The sequence below is a fragment of the Rhinatrema bivittatum genome, chromosome 12, assembly GCF_901001135.1.
Source record: "Rhinatrema bivittatum chromosome 12, aRhiBiv1.1, whole genome shotgun sequence".
In the NCBI taxonomy this organism is placed as follows: domain Eukaryota; kingdom Metazoa; phylum Chordata; class Amphibia; order Gymnophiona; family Rhinatrematidae; genus Rhinatrema; species Rhinatrema bivittatum.
Genome location: NC_042626.1, coordinates 10,205,623 through 10,224,187, shown reverse-complemented (window position 1 = coordinate 10,224,187; position 18,565 = coordinate 10,205,623). Strand labels below are relative to the sequence as shown.

General features: G+C 46.9%; 1 protein-coding gene across 8 annotated transcripts in view; it reads right to left on the bottom strand.

Annotated features, from left to right (window-relative positions):
* Nucleotides 1-18,565, bottom strand: part of HIPK1 (homeodomain interacting protein kinase 1) — an 89,572-nt gene that overhangs the window by 10,476 nt on the left and 60,531 nt on the right. For 7 of the 8 annotated variants that reach the window (XM_029574000.1, XM_029574003.1, XM_029573996.1 and 4 more), the window contains 4 exons: nucleotides 14,789-14,974; nucleotides 13,953-14,162; nucleotides 6,760-7,001; nucleotides 6,172-6,296 (listed from right to left, as the gene is read on the bottom strand). In XM_029574000.1, coding sequence (XP_029429860.1) covers nucleotides 6,172-6,296; nucleotides 6,760-7,001; nucleotides 13,953-14,162; nucleotides 14,789-14,974 — 763 coding nt within the window. Of the gene's footprint in view, nucleotides 1-5,340; nucleotides 5,409-6,171; nucleotides 6,297-6,759; nucleotides 7,002-13,952; nucleotides 14,163-14,788; nucleotides 14,975-18,565 lie in introns of all 8 variants that reach the window. The other variant, XM_029574004.1, reaches the window with a different exon arrangement.

The window sequence follows — 18,565 nt, the reverse complement described above, 5'->3', positions numbered from 1 at the left end:
AAATTCATCACCCAGCCAAGAGATTCCAGAATATGAATCACCTTCTGGACCGCAGTGTGATAATTGCTCTCAGACTTTGTCTTGATGAGCCAGTAGTCCTGATAAGGGTGTACCAACACCCCCTCACGCAGTAAAGCCGCCGCCACTACCACCATGACCTTGGTGAAGGTGTGTGGCCAGCCCAAAAGGAAGAGCCTGGAACTGGAAATGCTGCCCCAGTACCATAAATCTCAGAAAATGCTGGTGATCCCGATGAATAGGGATATGCAGGTACGCCTCTGTCAAGTCCAGATAAGCCAGGAATTCTTGATTGGGCACCGTCGCAACTACTGACCGCAAGGTTTCCATTCGAAATCTTGGAACATTTAACGCCGCATTAAAGTCCAGAATGGGGCAAAAAGTGCCTTCTTTCTTTGGAATATTGACCTTTGCCCCATTCGTCCAGAGGAACTGGAACCACGACCTCTAATCTCTGCAACCTGTCTAAAGTCTCCCAAATCACCCAACGTTTTTCTAACGACCCGCAGGGAGAGACTTGAAACAGGTTGGAACGGGACATGCAAATTCTAATGCATAACCGTCTCTTATTACACTGAGAACCCATTGATCCTGAGTGACCCTGGCCCACTCCCAGTAAAATCGTGCTAGACGACCCCCTATAAAGGGAACGACGGAGTGGACCAGCCTCGCCTCATCGTCCGGATTTAGCCCCGTAGCCCCACCTCCCGTGGAAGCTCTGAAGGTCTTCAACCGCCACGAAAGGACTACCCCCAGGCCTGACCTTGAGGAGAAAAATGCTTCTGCAATGCTGGAGCTCCTCTCACAGGATGACCTTCTGCCTTCCCAAAAATGCAAACGAGACTGAAAAGTCTGCTTGTTCTTAGGCTTGTCCTCCATCAACTTGTGTACCTTATTCTCACCCAGTTGCTTCATCAAGGGTTCCAGGTCTTCCCCAAATAAAAGATGTCCCTTGAAAGGTAACAAACCCAACTGGAACTTAGATGACACATCCGCTGACCAGTTATGCAGCCACAATAATCGCCTGGCTGACAAAGCGGATCCCATAATACGAGACGAAGTCCTCACCAAATCATACAAAGCATCTGCCACGTATGCAACTGACGCTTCCAAGTGTTGAGCTTTAGCCTCCTCGTCACCAGACTTCGCCAGCCCGTCCTGAAGCTGTTGCACCCAGCACAGGCATGCTCTTTGCATGAAGCTGGAGCAAACGATGGCCCACAGACTCAAGGCGGACACCTCAAAGATCCTTTAGAAGTGGATCTCCAGCTTCTGATCCTGAACATCTTTCAAAGCCGTGGAGCCAGCGACAGAAATAGTCGACTTCTTTGTGACTGCTGAAACTTCCACGTCCACTTTTGGAAGAGAAAAAAGCTCCAATGTCTGTTCAGGCAAGGGATAAACATAAGAACATAAGAAATTGCCATGCTGTTTCCAACAGAGGCCAAACCAGGCCACAAGAACCTGGCAATTACCCAAACACTAAGAAGATCCCATGCTACTGATACCAGTAATAGCAGTGGCTATTCCCTAAGTCAATTTGATTAATAGCAGTTAATGGAATTTTCCTCCTAGGACTTATCCAAACCTTTTTTGAACCCAGCTACACTAACTGCACTAACCACATCCTCTGGCAACAAATTCCAGAGCTTTATTGTGCGTTGTGTGAAAAAGAATTTTTTCCAATTAGTCTTAAATGTGCTACTTGCTAACTTCATGGAATGCCCCCTAGTCCTTCTATTATTTGAAAGTGTAAATAACCGAGTCACATGAACTCATTCAAGACCTCTCATGATCTTAAACATCTCTATCATATCCCCCCTCAGCCGTCTCTTCTCCAAGCTGAAAAGTCCTAACCTCTTCAGCCTTTCCTCATAGGGGAGATGTTCCATTCCCTTTATCATTTTGGTTGCCCTTCTCTGTGCCTTCTCCATTGCAACTGTGTCTTTTCTGAGATGCAGTGACCAGAATCGTACACAGTATTCAAGGTGCAGCCTCACCATGGAGCGATACAGAGATATTAATGATATTTTCCGTTTTATTAACGATTCCCTTCCTAATAATTCCTAACATTGTTTGCTTTTTTGACTGCTGCAGCACACAGATGACTATTTCAAAGTATTATCCACTATGACGCCTAGATCTCTTTCTTGGGTAGTAGCTCCTAATATGGAACCTAACATTGTGTAACTACAGCAAGGGTTATTTTTCCCTATATGCATCACCTTGCCCTTGTTCACATTAAATTTCATCTGCCATTTGGATGCCCAATCTTCCAGTCTCGCAAGGTCCTCCTGTAATGTATCACAATCTGCTTTCACATCGCCCTTCCCACTCTTAAGCCGGAATCAGGAGCACCCCACTCCCAATCCACCATCTTTTTCAGACTTATAATAGAGGAACACTCTGGGGGGGGCCCTAAGCCCATCCAGGACCGGATCCGCCCCTTCCATGTCAAAGTCTTCCTGAGGGACCTTTAGCCTCAGCTCCTTCAGAACCTGAGGAATCAGAGGGCCTAACTCCTCCCTCCGGAACAAGCAGAGTATCTTGGGGTCATCCCCCTCAGAGATCGGAATATTCTCCATATCTCCTGGAACCGAGTCTACCTCATCCGGATCATCACCCTGATTCCCCAGTACCGCCCCCAAATCCCTGGCGGTCTCCTGTGGCCTAACAGAGTCACTGGAGTCCTCATCGGCCCAATAAACGCTGCACCATGGAAGGTCAGATACCACGGGTCTGATTAGGTCCAGAAGTCACATCATGACCCCCCAGGGACGGAGCCTGGGACCCCAGCCCTGGCTTCTAGCAGGACAAAATCAGGGGAAAAAGAGTGAGGAGCCATTGGGAAATGCATGGCTGGAGCTCTAGCAAATCCCGAAGTAGGCAGATCCAAACCATGTACTTCATTTGCCCCCCTCCACAGGACCCAGGTGGACCAAGGAAAGCCTCAGGGGAAATACCCCTCCCCCTCCGAAGGTGCGGGTAAAACTGCCCGAGCACCTAAAATGGCCACCATTCCCATGCTAACAGAGCCCGAAGGCCCAGTGCTCACCGACCTGTCACTCATAGGTGTAACAATCGTGGCAGTGTATGCACCATGCACTCTGCGTTTCGCGGCTTCCGGGGGCTCTGAAGGCCTTTCTCCCCAGAAACACATGCTGCAGAAAGCCTGAGGCGGCTTAAGCGTGCCGGCACCGCGCAGCACACTGAGCCACGAGCCATAACCATGCAGGCAAGGGAAAAACCCCCTGCCGAGTCCAAGCACCAAAGAAGAGTAAAGAGCCCGTCCCTCGCAGTTGATCAAAAGTACAGAGGGAGGAAAGCTGTCCGCCCGAACCCTGGAGCCTTACCTCTCAAACTGCTCCTGCTGCTCACTTTTTATTTTTTTTTTTTATAAAAAAACTAAACTTTACCAAATTAACAAAAAAAAAAAAAACCAACCCTCTCCTAAGGCTGAAACAGAGCTGTCCAGCTCAGGCAAAGTTAAAGAAGGAGAGGAAGGTGACAAAAAGAAGAGCTGCTGAGGAACCAAGCTCCCACAACCCTGAGCCAAGAGCTGCCTAAGCAGCCTCATGAAGGGGCGGGATCTGGACCACCAGATTTACACCCCATGGATCAATGAAGTGAGCATACAAAAAGGTCCCCGACCTCAACCAAACAGGGATGGGTCCCCCAGAACCCAAACCCCTGGGAGAAAGGCTCAAAAAAAACCCCAAAAAACCCCCAACTCCCCAGACTGCAGATTTTTGCACCATCCACCATCTGCTGGAGACTGAGAAATACTGAGGAATTGCAGGTGGCACCAAGGATTATGAAGCAGTGTCAGTGAAGATTTCTCTGTCTCCATCTGCTGGTAGGAATGCATAAACCCAGGAGTCTGGACTGATCCAGGTAAGCACAGGGAAAGTGAAGCTACTTATTTGTAACAGATGTTCTCCAAGGAGAGCAGGATACAAGAGTTCTCACACGTGGGTGACATCAGCCAATGGAGCCCAAGCTCCCATGTGTGGGAGTAACCATGCCAAGACCCCTCTCTGTTCAATATAAAGCTATAGGATTTATAGAAACCAGAGACTGTGGGTACTATATATATTCTGCTGTCCTCGAAGAACATCTGCTCCAGGCAAGCAACTTCACTTTCTCCGAGGACAAGGAGGATACGAGTCTCCTCACAGATGGAAAACCCTAGCTACAGACTATCTTAAAATAAAAATAAAAAAGAGAGAGAGAAAAGGAGAACCCAACTGGGAAGCAATTGTTTCTCAAATCCAGAAGCCTTCAGAAAGTGATACATTGAGTCCACCTTCCTCATAACTGGAGGTACAGAGAAGAGGGGTCTCCCAAATTCTTTGCTGTATGGAGTGGCACTGTCATTTCCTTATTGAGGGATGGCTGACATTTGTGCCTTGGGTTTACCCTCCTTTTCTCAGTCATTGCCTTAAACGTGGTGATTCCTGAAGGGAGTCCTGCAAAGCATGCCTATCCCGAGGAGCCTTCAATCTCGAGTCAGAATAAGGTGTCAGGCTGCATCTGGCTAACAGACAAGACCTCTATGAGGGTTTCCTCTTGACTGTTGGCATCTAGATCCCAACGAATCCTTGCACTTGGGTGGAGAGTCTTACAATAAAGCAGACTCCTCTCTAAGTTTCTGAATAGACGCCATTCTGCCAGATGCTGTTAGAGCCTCCAGAATTGGGTAGACCTCAGCCTGCATAGATACTGACGATGCTGATGCACTGATGGCAGCCAAACTGCAATTATCCGCCATCTGAATCCTTTCTATTCAAATCCTCAAAAATTTCCAATGTCAAAATGGCTTACGGAGCAGTTGAGCTTCATCAGTGGCTGCACCATGAGTCCTTGGAGCCAGTCTTGAGGGTTAGTGGCTCACTCTAGGGTTTGCTTAGGAGGAAGTATGGCCCTGTTCCTAAAATTGTGCATCGACAGGGATTGATTTCGCTGTTTCTATGCCTTTGCTTGATGCCGAATCCCCCAATATCAGTACCAATGATGCAAAATCCCTCACTGTCGTCAAATAGGAGGATCTAGATGTGTCTCTCTCTGTCCTTCATCAGAACTCTGCTTCAATGAAGGGTGATGCTCCTTTGATGTCACTGCCAGTGTAGTTCTCAGGCTTTTTCATGTCTCCGGTGCCGATGGGACAGTCATACTCAACCCATAGGCTTCTCCATGAGCTCAAAACTGGTTTGATGGCCTCTGGGAGTCATATTACAACAAGAGATTTGTCCTTCAGGCAACCTATAGGATTATCATGTGGATTTGTGATTGCTACTGTGTGGTCACACTGAGGGCACTGACCTTCAGTTTTGGGTTTTTTAGGGACATCGGTCACAAAATAGCTGCAGTGAAATCAAAGGAACCAGTGGCTGTAAAAAAATTTAAAAAGGTCAGCTAAGCTTTCTGGGCCATTAGGCCTCAAGAGTGCTGATGTAAAAAAAAACAACCAAAAAACAACTTTAAAGCAAAGGAAAAAAGTCACTAAAAAGGAAGAGACAGACAGAGAGAGAGAGGCATCCAAAACTGAAAAAGATGATTTTATACTGAAAACCAAGACCAGATTTCTTTTTTCTCTCTGGAGCCAACAAGAAACATGACCACTGGCTCCATGGAGAAAACCAAAACTAATAGGGGCCATCATGTGCACCCCACTGACACGGGAACTCCCACACGTGCTCAGCAAAGCAATTTTAGAAATGTAGAGTCTGAGAAAAGCTCCAACCTAGACTCTGTTGGTAGGACTCCTGTATCCTGCTTGCCCCTAGAGAAAATAAGTGACGTGATTGAAGGATCCCAATTTTTAATTGCTTGCCATAAGTTTAGGGACAATAATTTGACAGCAGTAGCAGAACTGCACCTAACGCCTCCAGGTCTGTGTCCTAACCACCAAGCTAGTCCGCTAGCCTTCATCCAAATTGTCCAATTCAGATCCTCTGTCCTCACACACTATGAATATCTACTCAGCTCAGACTAGCAGTATGCTAATAAAAAGGCTGCATCACAAGAAACAGGAATTCTGGTGGATACTGGTCTTGGATGATCACGATTTAACCATCTCCATGCTCATCCTTTTGGAATCATTCACTGAAAAAAATTTCATCTAATCAGGAAATGAAAGGCAGAAAGGTTTACCTGGCTGAGGTTCAGTGGCTGGACACCATTTACCATACGGTGAGAGCGATACCCAGATGTACAACCTCTGGACGACAGGCCACTGGCTGTGGCAGTTTTGGCCTTGCTAACACTGGTGGGGATGCCTGAAAAATGAAGAGAAGTGCAGTTCTCATCACTCAGCTACTGAAACCAACGAGTCTGTCCTCGAGTAGAGAAAATCTCTTGCTGAATGGCTATAGAACTTGCCAGTTAAACTCGGACTCCAGTCAGGAGTGAATGAAAGCGTTTAACTTCTACAAGCCATTTTGTAGCTTATATGAAATGCGTTGGTAGATCAAGTTCATTTAGAGTGGATAAGCGTCCTTCTTACTAGAACCTACCACCACAATTAGCACCCTCATTGGCAGTCTCAGGGATACCGACAACTGCCCAGGCACAACGCATATTGGCAACGCAGCACATGGAGGAAGCTTGCACAGCTGCCGTTTCTGCTCTATGTATAAATATAGGCCTTTGGGTTCCAGCGCTGGGTATCCAGTGTAAGTGACGTTGGAGAAGTCAAGGGTTGGCTGGATATGGAAAGAGAGTGGAGACTCAAAGAGGTACCTGAGAGGTGGGTATCCACTGTGCAATCGTGAATCTGGCTCTTTAAAGGCGGTACAATGATTGTGCGAGAGCTGGAGCTCTGATTCTGCTGTACCCGGCTGGGGATTTCTAAAACACCGGCTCTGCTGCCGATCGCGGCCTGGGGGTCCACGGAATATGGGCTGCCCAAGGAAGAATCGGAATCTGGCGAGTCATTGACAGTCACATAGCTGATGACATTGGATCTTTGCTTCACGCCCGAGCTGAGGAGAGAACCAAATTAAATACTTTAGTTTCAATTTTGAAACAGATCAATTCATGTTGCTCTTATAAAGGAGGCATTGCAATTATGCAGACTGCAGTCGGATGAGATGTGAGAGAGGCAACAGGAAAACACCAGAATGAAAGAAAATATTCTTGATTTTCAAATTTTTCTGTAACACTTCAATATACAAATGCAGCTATCCTGGAGAGAACTAAACAGTGCTGTCAGTGATGGAAGAAGCACTGAGCTCTTTTCATATGTCATTTCCTTTGAAATGTAAATGCACAGATATGCACATCAGTAGGAAGTCAGTAAACCGTTCATGTAGTGTGTTTAGTCACCGAGGAAGATACCTTATACAAAAATGGCTTTTGCCACATTGGTTTAAGGTAAAGTGTTGCATAACCTTGTAGGTTGTAATACCTTTTAAAGGGCCAGCTAAAAACCCCTAACACACAAAAACAAAGCTTTGAAGACATTTATTCAAATGTCAAAGCTTGAAAACAGGAAAATGTTTTAAACTGATTGTATAGCAATTCCGCTATTGTCTTCTGAAAGCCTAGCAAAGCTAGGGTTTGCTTTAAGCCCACACGGGCTGTAAAAGGAGATTTCATTGCTCATGCAAAATGTGTTAGGTTAAGAGAGAAGCAGCCAGGTCTCTACTACTTTGTTGGGATCACATTTTCTCCATTTCAAGCGAGCCTCCTGAGGACCTGGGACCTCAAAAGTGAAACTCTAAGAGCAATTATGAGAGAGCACAAGCAGTGCCAAGTCCATGCCTGAGGATACAGCAAATCATAAATGGATAAGAAACTCTAAATGATTGAATTCATCATCGAACCCTGGCCCACTACAAATTCATAAATTGAAACGGCAAAAAAAATAACGCATTTCTGAAGTTTTTCCCTCTTAACAGCTTGCTGGGAGATTGGAGAAATTACTAATCTGATAATGTCGTTTTCCTTAGGTGTAGACGGATGGACTCAGGACCAGTGGGTTATGCTCCCCTGCCAGCAGATGGAGACAGAGCAAACTGACATCACAGTGTATATATATATATATATATATATATATATATATATATATACTCCTGCAGTGACCCCAGCCTGCCAGTATTCGCTGCAAAAGCTACTGTGGACAGACTAGCAAAAAACTTGATTAAAAAACATGCAACCATAACGGTACTCAACCAACAAGCAACAGGGAACTCGCATAAGAATTTAGGTACCCCAATCTATGGATGGGAAGCTGAGTCCATCTGTCTACACTAAGGAAAATGAAATTATCAGGCAAGTAATTTCTTCATTTCCTAGCATGTAGACAGATGGGCTCAGGACTAGTGGGATGTACCAAAGCTACTCCTGAACGGGGTGGGAGGCTGCCTACAGTCCAATCAACATTGCCCGGGAAAGGCTGCATCCTCCTGGGCCTACAAATCCAGACGATAAAACCTGGAAAAGGTGTGTAAGCAGGATAATGTCACAGCTCGGCAAATATCGACAGGAGACAATAATCTAACCTCCGCCCATGATACTGCCTGAGCTCTAGTGGAATGAGCCCGAACCAGAGTAGGCAACGGCTTCTCAGCATCCACATATGCGGCTGTGACCACCTCCTTAATCCAGCGAGCTATGGTAGCCTGCGAAGCTGGAGCGCTTTGCTTATTCCCACCATTGACGACAAACAGGCGATCCGTCTTCCGGAAAGGCTCAGAAAAAGGGAAAAATTCTCAGCTGTAATGCCCCTGGAGTCACCCGAAGGAACGGCTCCTATAAAGACAAGGCCTGAAGCTCAGAAATTCGACGTGCAGAACATATAGCCACCAGGAACAGTCTTCAAGGTCAACAACTACAAGGAAAGGCTAAGCAGTGGTTGAAACTTAGGGCCCGCCAAGAAATCCAGCACCAAGTTAAAATTCCACAAGAGGACTGGTAACCTCAAGGGAGGCCTAAGATGCTTCACTCCCTTCAAAAACCAGACCACATCAGGATGGGGCAACAAGGAATTACCATTCACCAGACCCCTGAAACAGGCAAGAGCCACAACCTGCAACTTCAAGGAATTAAGGGCCAATCCTTTATTCAACCCATCCTGCAAAAAATCCAGAATGAGCGGGATCTTAACTGAACGAGGAAGAACACCTCGTTCCCTCATACCAGGTCTCAAATACTCTCCAAATCCGCACATAGGCTAAGGAAATGGAAAACTTCCAAGCACGGACTAAGGTGGAAATCACCGCAGAAGAATACCCACGCTTCAACAGGCAAGTTCTCTCAAGGGCCAAATCGTAAAACAGAACCAAGTCGGATCCTCGTGAAGAACCAGACCCTACTATAACAGAACTTGGTGCAGCAGAAGCTGAACAGGGGTCTCCACCAGAAGTCTTCACAAATCCCCATACCACGGATGCCTGGACCAATACGGCGCCACCAGGAGTACTAGTCCCCTACGGCCTACGATTTTGCATCTATGCCCAGAGACCACGGATCTCACCTGTGACTGTAGAATCGAAGAACTTTCGCATTGCGAGAAGTCGCTAGCAAGTCTAGGAATGGAAGGCCCCAGGAATCCACAATCAGCTGAAATGCCTCAGCAAACACCACCCATTCTCCTGGGTCCAGATTCTCTCTGCTGAGAAAGTCCGCGCTTACATTGTCTTTTCCTGCAATATAAAAGGCTGAGATAATCTACAGATGACCTTCTGCCCATTCCATAAGTTGGTCTAATTCCTGCAACACCTGCTGGCTCTTGGTTCTTCCCTGACGATTGATGTAGGCCACCGTTGTCGTGTTGTCAGACATCACGCGGACCTCTTGATCCTGAGACCTGTGGCTGAACTGCAAGCATGCTAATCGGACCACCTGAGCTTCCAGGCGATTGATGTTCCAGTGGGACTCCTCAGCATTCCAACACAGCCTTGGGCTGCCAGCTCCTGATAGTGAGCTCCCCAACCCTGGAGACTCGTATGTACCATCCAGGTCGGGGAGAACAAGGCAACTCCTTTTCTCAGATGAACCTCCTGCAATCACCACTGGAGGCGAGAACAGACTTCCATCGACAAGTGGAGCTGAACCAAATAGTCCTCAGACCGAGGGGTCTAATGAGACAGTAGCAAGCTCTGAAGAGAACACATATGTGCCCTTGCCCACAGCACCACTTACAGGGTTGCTGCCAGCAAGCTGAGCACCTGTAGATAGGACCACACCATCGGGTGTATAGTGTTCACCAACTGACACACCTGAGACATCAATTTCTGAATTCGAACTTCTGACAGGAAAACCTTGTCCTGTCCCGTGTCGAACTGATCCCCAGATATTATAACGACTGGGATGGCTGAAGACTGCTCTTGGCCAGGTTCACCACCCAATTGAGCTCCTGCAACAAGGAGATCACCTTGTGTGTTACCAGGCGGCTCTCTTCCTGAGGTTTGGCTCGAATCAGCCAATTGTCCAAGCATGGGTGCACCAGGATCCCTTCTCTTCTCAAGGCCGCCGCTACCACCATCATAACCTTAGAAAACATTCTGGGGGAGGTGGCTAGACCAAAGAGCAGTGCCCGGAACTGATAATGGCGTCCCAACATTGCAAAACATAGAAACATTGGTGTTCCAAATGGATGGTAATATGAAGGTAGGCCTCAAGACAGATCCAGGGATGTCAGAAATTCCCACGACTGCACTGCCATTATCGCGTAAGGTTTCCATGTGAAAATGAGTCACCTTCAAATGACGGTTGACCCTTTTGAGATCCAGGATGGGATGAAAAGAACCCTCCTTCTTGGGCACAACAAAATTAATGGAATATCGCCCCATGCACCAGAACCAAAGCCCTCAGCTTGAGGAGCCTTTGAAGCATAGACTCCACTGCCTGCTTTTTCTGTGGGGAGCGGGCAAGGAGACACCATGAACTTGTCCCAAGGAACACTGCAAAATTCCAGCGCATATCCTTCTCGTATCACCTTCAGGACCCACTGGTCCAATGTGATCTCGCCCCACCTTTGATAAAAAAGAGAGAGAGATGTCCCCCATCTCGTTCCTGAAGGTGGGTCAGCAAACCTTCATTGGGAAGCTTGGGAAGGTCCACCACCCAAGCCCGCTTCTCTCTCGGGCTATCTGGGATGAAAGGACAGAGACCTTCTGAAAGGCCGAGTCCTCTGAAAGGTTGGCCCTCTGTAGGGACAAACTGCTTGGAACCCTGGAGACAACCCCTCATACCAAAGGGGCGCTTCTTATCCTCCAGCAACCGAGGAATCAGCGATTTGCCCCACTTACTGGCTAGTTTCTACAACTCATTCCCAATCAAGAGCGAGCCTTTAAAGGGCATCTTTGTAAGATTAGCTTTGGAGGCTGTAACAGCTGACCAATTTCGCAACCAGAGTTGATGCCTGGCCTCTATCACTGAAGCCACTCCCCAGCTGAGGTATGAACCCATGTCTGCTAAAAAGGCAGCAGCGGGCTCCATAACCGCTCTGGAATTCCTTCCAGAATCATCAATCTCCTGAGAGAGAAGCAGACAAGATTGTGCCTCTAGGGAGCAACAGGAAGTGATCTGTAAAGCCATTGTCACTGCCTCAAAAGCTTGCTTAAAGATAGCCTCAAACCTTCTGTCATGCACATCCTTCAAGGCTGCTCCTCCCCCTCTACGGAGATAGTAGTCTGCTTAGAGTTGGCACATACCAGCGCATCCACTTTGGGAAAACACAAATGCTCTCGCACAGCTGGATCCAGGGGGTACAGGCCTTCCAACATCCGACCCCCTTTAAAATTTGCCTCTGGGGCATCCCATTCAAGATCAATCAATTCCTGAATGGTGTCCATCACATGTTAAAAACAAGAGGCTTTATGCAACGAAACCAAAATGGGATTCTTCCTCGGCTCTGACATGGGATCCACACCAGGAACACCCAGCTGCTTCAAGGTCTGGGAAATCAGGGACGGCAGTTCATCGTTAGGGAAGAACCGCAACATGGTTCAATGCGGTTCCAACCCTGGAGGAATTTCCCCATCTTCCAGGGTATCAGGACCTGCTTTCATCATCAGTGCCATTCAGGTTCCTATCGGGAATTATCCGCAGGAAGCAGAGGCGAGCCCAGTCGCTTTAGCATAGGACTGGAAGAGGGAGGAGCCACCGCCTGAGGGTCTGACCTGACAGGATTGGGTGAAGCAGAGGGCTGCACCTGAAGAAAAGCTTGTAAGCCTTGAAAAAATTCCACCCAAGAAAAAGCAGCTGGGTCCAAACCAAGTCCACAAGGAACTGGAGCGGGGCCCACAGAACTACCATCTCCACTGAAGGAGCCAGTCAAGGGAGAACCAACGTCTGGTGTCCCTCCAGCCAAGGCCGTAACCAACCCATCATCAGAATGAGAGGAGCCAGGCTTAGCAAAATCCGAGGAAGACAACTCACCCTGAGCGCCCGAACAGCGCTGACACGTTACAAGACCAGTCAGGCTGAGAAGCCCTAATATGACAGGCAGCACAAAGAGAAAGGCGCTTGGGCTTCTTGTTTACCGGCACCATTGCGGCAGAAAACGTGCGTCTGAATGGCTGGCGCCCAAACATTTATGCACCGGAGAGGTAAGCGCGGCAAGGCACACACACACCTTATGCGCCAAGAAAAGCGATTGAAGCAGTGCAAAACTTGTGCACGTGAAAGGCATACCCAAAACGGAGCGCACAACGCATGCACAGAGCCGACACACTGCACATACTGACGGCATACCCAAAACGGAGCGCACAACGCATGCACAGAGCCGACACACTGCACATACTGACGGCCTGCAGAGGACAGCAAAACATGCACAGGAGCGCGTGAAAACACCGCCGCGGCCTACCATGCGGCACGCAAGCACAAAGACTAACTGCGGGGCCTAGCCCACCAGGGCTATTCAACCCGCCAGACTGCCCAGGTCCTCAACCCCAACGGGAGCGGGAATGAACGTTCGGACGGCACGCCGAGCATGGAGACTGGAGGAAGTCCTAAAACCCCTCTAACTATCTCTGTATCTGAAGGTTAAACAAAAAAAAAAAAAAAAGGAACCTTACCTGAGCTCAGTGTTTACCGGCTGAGTAGAGAGACGGTGTCTGGCTGTGGGGGAGAGAGGGCATCTGCTGTCACCGCCGCACTCGGCCTCCTGCACCCACTGTCTTTCAGCTAAGTCCATGCCAGGAAACCCAGCTATCGGACAAAGATACACGTCTGAGGGACCATGGAAATCACCTCAGGAATTCTCAACCTGGGGAGGGATCTTTTGGTATCACTGCATGAGAGCGGGGCTTTATTTTCCTTAAGTCAAATTTCAAATTACTCCTTCTAAAAAACTCAAAGCAATCCCCATAGGGAGATGCACGTCCATCGTCTGCTGGAGACGGAGAATACTGGCAGGCTGGGGTCACTGCAAGAGTATCTATACACTGTGATGTCAGCTTGCTTCGTCTCCATCTGCTGGCAGGGGAGCATAACCCACTGGTCCTGAGTCCATCTGTCTACATGCTTAGGAAATGCCGGGTTTCTTTGATGTGAATGTCATGGCATGTGGCCAGAGAGAGGGTGTGAGATGCCAAGGCATAGAGAAAACCATTAGGAAGCTGCCAGCCAGCGACCCAATGCGTCCCGCAGCAGCTGCCCAGCTGACTACTGTGGGAAGGTTAGAAAATTCAGAGGCATGGGTTTCTCTGGCTCTCCTGCTGGCATGTTTGCATATGTTTTTATAATACTTAATATGCAAAGAAAGCACCAATTTTATAAAAAAAAAAAGAGAAGTTCATACATTTTAATTACAACAATAAAACGGCTTCTTGAATAGTTTCTTCCCCTCTGTAACTTTTCTCCTTTTCCTCTTACCTCACCCTGGGCATCGCTGCCTGTTTCCCTTCACCCCCTCCCAAGGCAGCTTTGTTCCTCGTTGCCTCTGCGCTCACCTCCCCCACCCTGCAGTCACGTCAGTGCTTTACCTTCCCGGTTTAAACTTGCAGTCCTCCTCCTCATCCGTATCACTGCGAATGGTTATGACGCTGACAGGGGGGCTGGGGGTGTCCGGAATTACGATTGGCTGACGCTGTTCTTGGATTGGAAGGAGCCCATTGTAAGACGAGGCGTGCAGAGGGCTGCTCCCCACCAAGGAGTAAACCTGGGAGGGGATAACATCCAAAGCAGCGAGGGTCCTACCGGAAGACAAAACACAGTGCATTAGCAATGCTGGATCGCACTCCGGGCGGCTGCTCTCTGTTTTGCAGGACTGGGAAGCCCCATCTGAGGCCTCTGCAGAGTCTTCCTTGGAATTTGGTGCGGGTCACCCTAACAGCAGGAGACCAGCACGGGATCACAGGGCGTGCGCGACATTATAAAAGAATCCACAGGTGGTGCTGTAACCTGCTTTAAAAACACCCCAACTATCAAATTACACAGGAATAAAAATCAGATGGGTAGGTGGGGTAAGCAGGGAGCCTTTTTTTTGGGGGGGGGGGTCTGGAGGCACCCTCCTTACGCACTGGGATTCTGGTGCCATGAACCACTTGGCGATCCTGCTCCTCCCCCACAAGCATTCCTAGCCTGGTCACTGCAGCTGAGGGCCATGCACCTCTATCATGGGCTGTGAAGGCTGCCTCCTTCCCCCAACTTCGCCAGCCCCGGTTGACCCATGGAGCAGAAGGCACAATTTGGGGATAGAGCCAAGGACTTTCTAAATGGCTCTCACTGGTGCCACTGGGTCAGCACCAGGCAGCCCATGCCTGGTGCTCAGCATGCCAGCTTCAAATCCATTTAATCGTTGACAATCCTCGTCACTTACTTGGCAGGTGCTTGTGCCGGCTGTGGTTTGTTCTTCTTGGAGGGCAGAGCTCCGTTGGGCTGCTGCCGGACAACGTGGGCGACCCCAACATTCAGAGGTTGAGCCGCAGCAAGCGTGACGTGGTTCGTGAGCAAGGAAGGCTGCTGCATGATGGCGCTGTACTGGTTTCCATGGGAATGGGCACTCCTGAGAGAGGAATACAAAGCATTTATATGAGAACTAAGACCTGCCATACTGGGTCACAGCTTCAAGTCCAGTATCCTGTTTACAACAGTGGCCAATACTGGATAAAAGCAGCGACTTTCCTCAAGTCTACCTAATTAATAAAGGTTTACGGACTCTTCCTCCAGGAACTTTTTAAACCCAGCAACGTTATCTGTCTCTTTTCACATCTTCCAGCCAATGAATTCCAGAGCTTAATTGTGCATTGAGTGAAAACGTATTTTCTCTGATTGTTTTAAATGCGCTATTTAGTGTAAGAGCAAACAGCTGATTTGCATTTACCCACTGCATGCCCTTCATGATTTATAGACTCCAAGCTGAACAGCCCTAAGCTCTTCAGCCTTTCCTCATAGGGAAGCTGTTCCATTCCCCTTTTCATTTTGGTCGCCCTTCTCTGCACCTTCTCCATCACAATTATATCCTTTTTGAGATGCGGCGACCAGAATCGTACACAGTATTCAAGGTGCGGTCTCACCATGGAGCGATACAGACTCCACCTGCTGGAAGGGAGACACAACCCGCTGTCTGGACTGATCCGGGTACGTACAGGGAACATTGTGTTTGCTTTCTTGACTGCCACAGCACAGATTCCTTTATTAAAATTGTATACCCCGCCTGTAAAGCGGGCTATCCAAGTTGTACAATCAAACTACATTCTTAATAAGGAAATCACATAATTAAAACTAAAAAAGCGGGCAGTGCCCACGAATACAACAATTCTGGGCCCACTGTCAACAAATGGGTGTAGCAGTTTTGAGGCTGCGGGTCCCACTGCAGGCGGCTTATTGGCTTTTGGGGTTTCCCCATCCAGACTCAGATGAGTCCCACAAAGTTTTTATATTTATTACGCCGGCTGCTCGCCTATCGATTGCAGCGCAATGGAAGGTCTCAGACCCCCCCCCCCCTCCCCCAACCTAAGTTGTGCATAAAACTGAGGCAGAATTATTATATGGAGAAACTTACTGCACTCAGACGAGACACCTTATCTAAGTCTTATAGATTGTGGTCCCCTTTACCTCACGGAGGGGATTTCTATCGCTCTGCTGCTATATCTTCCCTCCTATATTTAAGTGCACTAAGGCTATCCTTGACCGGGGTTGAGAGGTTCGTGGGATCGTCCCTTCCTTTATGTTGACATAGCTGGGCTTGGTGGAGGGGTTTCCTACCGATTATGGGCAGTGTTGCTGTTATAAGGCTGTTTTCTTTTTTTTTTTGGGTGGGGGAGGGAGGGAAAGCCTGAGAACATGTTGGAAGTCAGGTTTATCTGTTAGTTGCTGAGCAATGTTTTACACTAAAAGTTTTCAGATATGTATTAATGTGCATCTGGAATACTTTATTGTAAATTTCTATTTGTACTTTTCTATTTGGTTCTCAATAAAATTTAAAAAAAACAACCTAAAAAAAGCCAATATATTTTGTACAACGACTTTGGATTACTTTTCCCTATGAGCATTACTTGCACTTGTCCACTTTAAATTTCATCTGCCATCTGGATGCCCAATCTCCCACTCTCTAAAGTCCTCCTGCAATTTCTCGCAAACTTGGAATAAATCTGTATCATCCAAGTCTGATCACCTCACTCACTGTTCCCTTTTCCACGCCACTATTTCCCATCTTCCATTAAGAAAACTTAACATTTGGTCCTACTCTTTTAATCAGTTCAGAAAGCACAGGCACCTAAATAACTTCTCTCCATTTACTTGTCCCCCAAAAGAACTCCAGTCCACCGAAAAGGCTCTCGTTTTCTCTCCTCCACTGACCGCTGCCAGAACGTCCTGCACAAGACACCACGCTTTCAACTCTTACCTGCAGCCCAAGCTACCTTAAATTCAGGAAAGCTTTTCAGCCAGGTCTTCCCGTGAAGGTCTGTGTTATATACAACAGGGACACAACTGGGTCTTGAAACTATTCCCAAATGGGATTTCCTATCCTGGCTCCCAAATTCTACAACCAGTTCTAATATCGCTGATCATTTAAATTTATCGTAATCTGCCTTGAAATCAACTTTGAGAAAAGGCAGAACATCAAATGTTCATTTAAAAAAGTATTATAAAGAGGACAGTGCCTCCTATCCATGACTTTTTAATTTTCTCAGGACTCTCTCATGAAGGTCTTTGTCAAACGCCTTCTGAAAATCCAGATACACTATGTCCAATGGCTCACCATTATCCATATTTTTAACCCCTTCAAAAAATGTAGCAGATTGGTGAGGCAAGACTTCCCTTGGGTAACTTCATTTTGGCTTGTGTCCCATTAAACTACATCTATCTACATGTTCTATAATTTTGTTCTATAGAATAGTTTCTACGATTTTTTCCGGCACTGATGTCAGGCTCACCAGCTTCTAGTTTCCTGGATCACCCTTGAAGCTCTTTTTAAAGACTGGCATTACATTGTCCATCCTCCAACTTCCAGGTACAATACATGATTTAAATGATAGGTTACAAGTTACTAGTAACAATCTGTGATTTCATTTTTTAGTTCTTTCAGAACTCTGGGGTGGTTACCATCTGGTCCTAGTGATTTGCTACTCCTTAGTTTGTCAATTTGCCCTATTATATCTTCCAAGCTCACCATGATTTGTTTCATTTCCTCTGAATCATCAATATTAAATAACACTTTCAGCACAGGTTCCTTCCCAACATCCTCCTCCGTAAACACTGAAGCAAAGAATTCATTTAGCCTTTCCACTATAGGTACAAGCTGAACAGCAACACCATCAGTAACACAAAAACATTTAAGATTACAAGACCTATTCCCTAATCTCCTTCCTCTTTTGTCCCAGCACTTTGTCTTTTTTTTTTTTTTTTAATTCTGCATTTGTTCCTGGAATAAAAGGGATACAGGTTTTATTACAACCACATGCCTTGACTTTAAAAATGTCTTTCCCAGAGTCTGCTCTTCTCAGTGTGATACCTGCTTGGGATTGTTTTGAACAATTAACGTAGACCTGTCCCGTTTTACTTAAGATTCATCCTAGCAAGAGCAGCTAAGTAGAAAGAACTTTCAAAACTTTGCAACAATCCAATCTTAGGAATGAACTCAGTAAATAGGTTCACACTGGGTCTTAGAGTCTCTACTCGCCTCCATAAAGGAGCATCACATTTCTCTCTATCTGGAGTACCTCAAGAATAAATTCTATGCTCTACTACGTTTAATCTTTACTTAGCACCTCTGGCTACCTTTATTCAAAGTCTAGGTTTCTCTTATGTCTATGCTGATGACATACATATTACTGCCTCTTTCGATATAATAATCAGGATTTTTTTTGCTTCTTTAACTGCTTTTCTAAAGTAGCAGAATGGGTTTCTGCAGCCGGATTAAAAGTCAATCCTGATAAATCAGAAGCCATTTGGTTTTCTAGGAAAATTGACACTTCTCTCCTTACAGCCCCTACAATGTTAGTCTCATCTTTAGGAATTTTGATTCCAAACTTAATTTTGAACCCCAAAATTTCTAAATTGATTCAAAAAGCTTATTTCTTTTTATGACTTATCTGGCGAGTTAGACTTTTTTTTTTTTTTTTAAACAAGGCTGACGAGATCTTTACTGCAT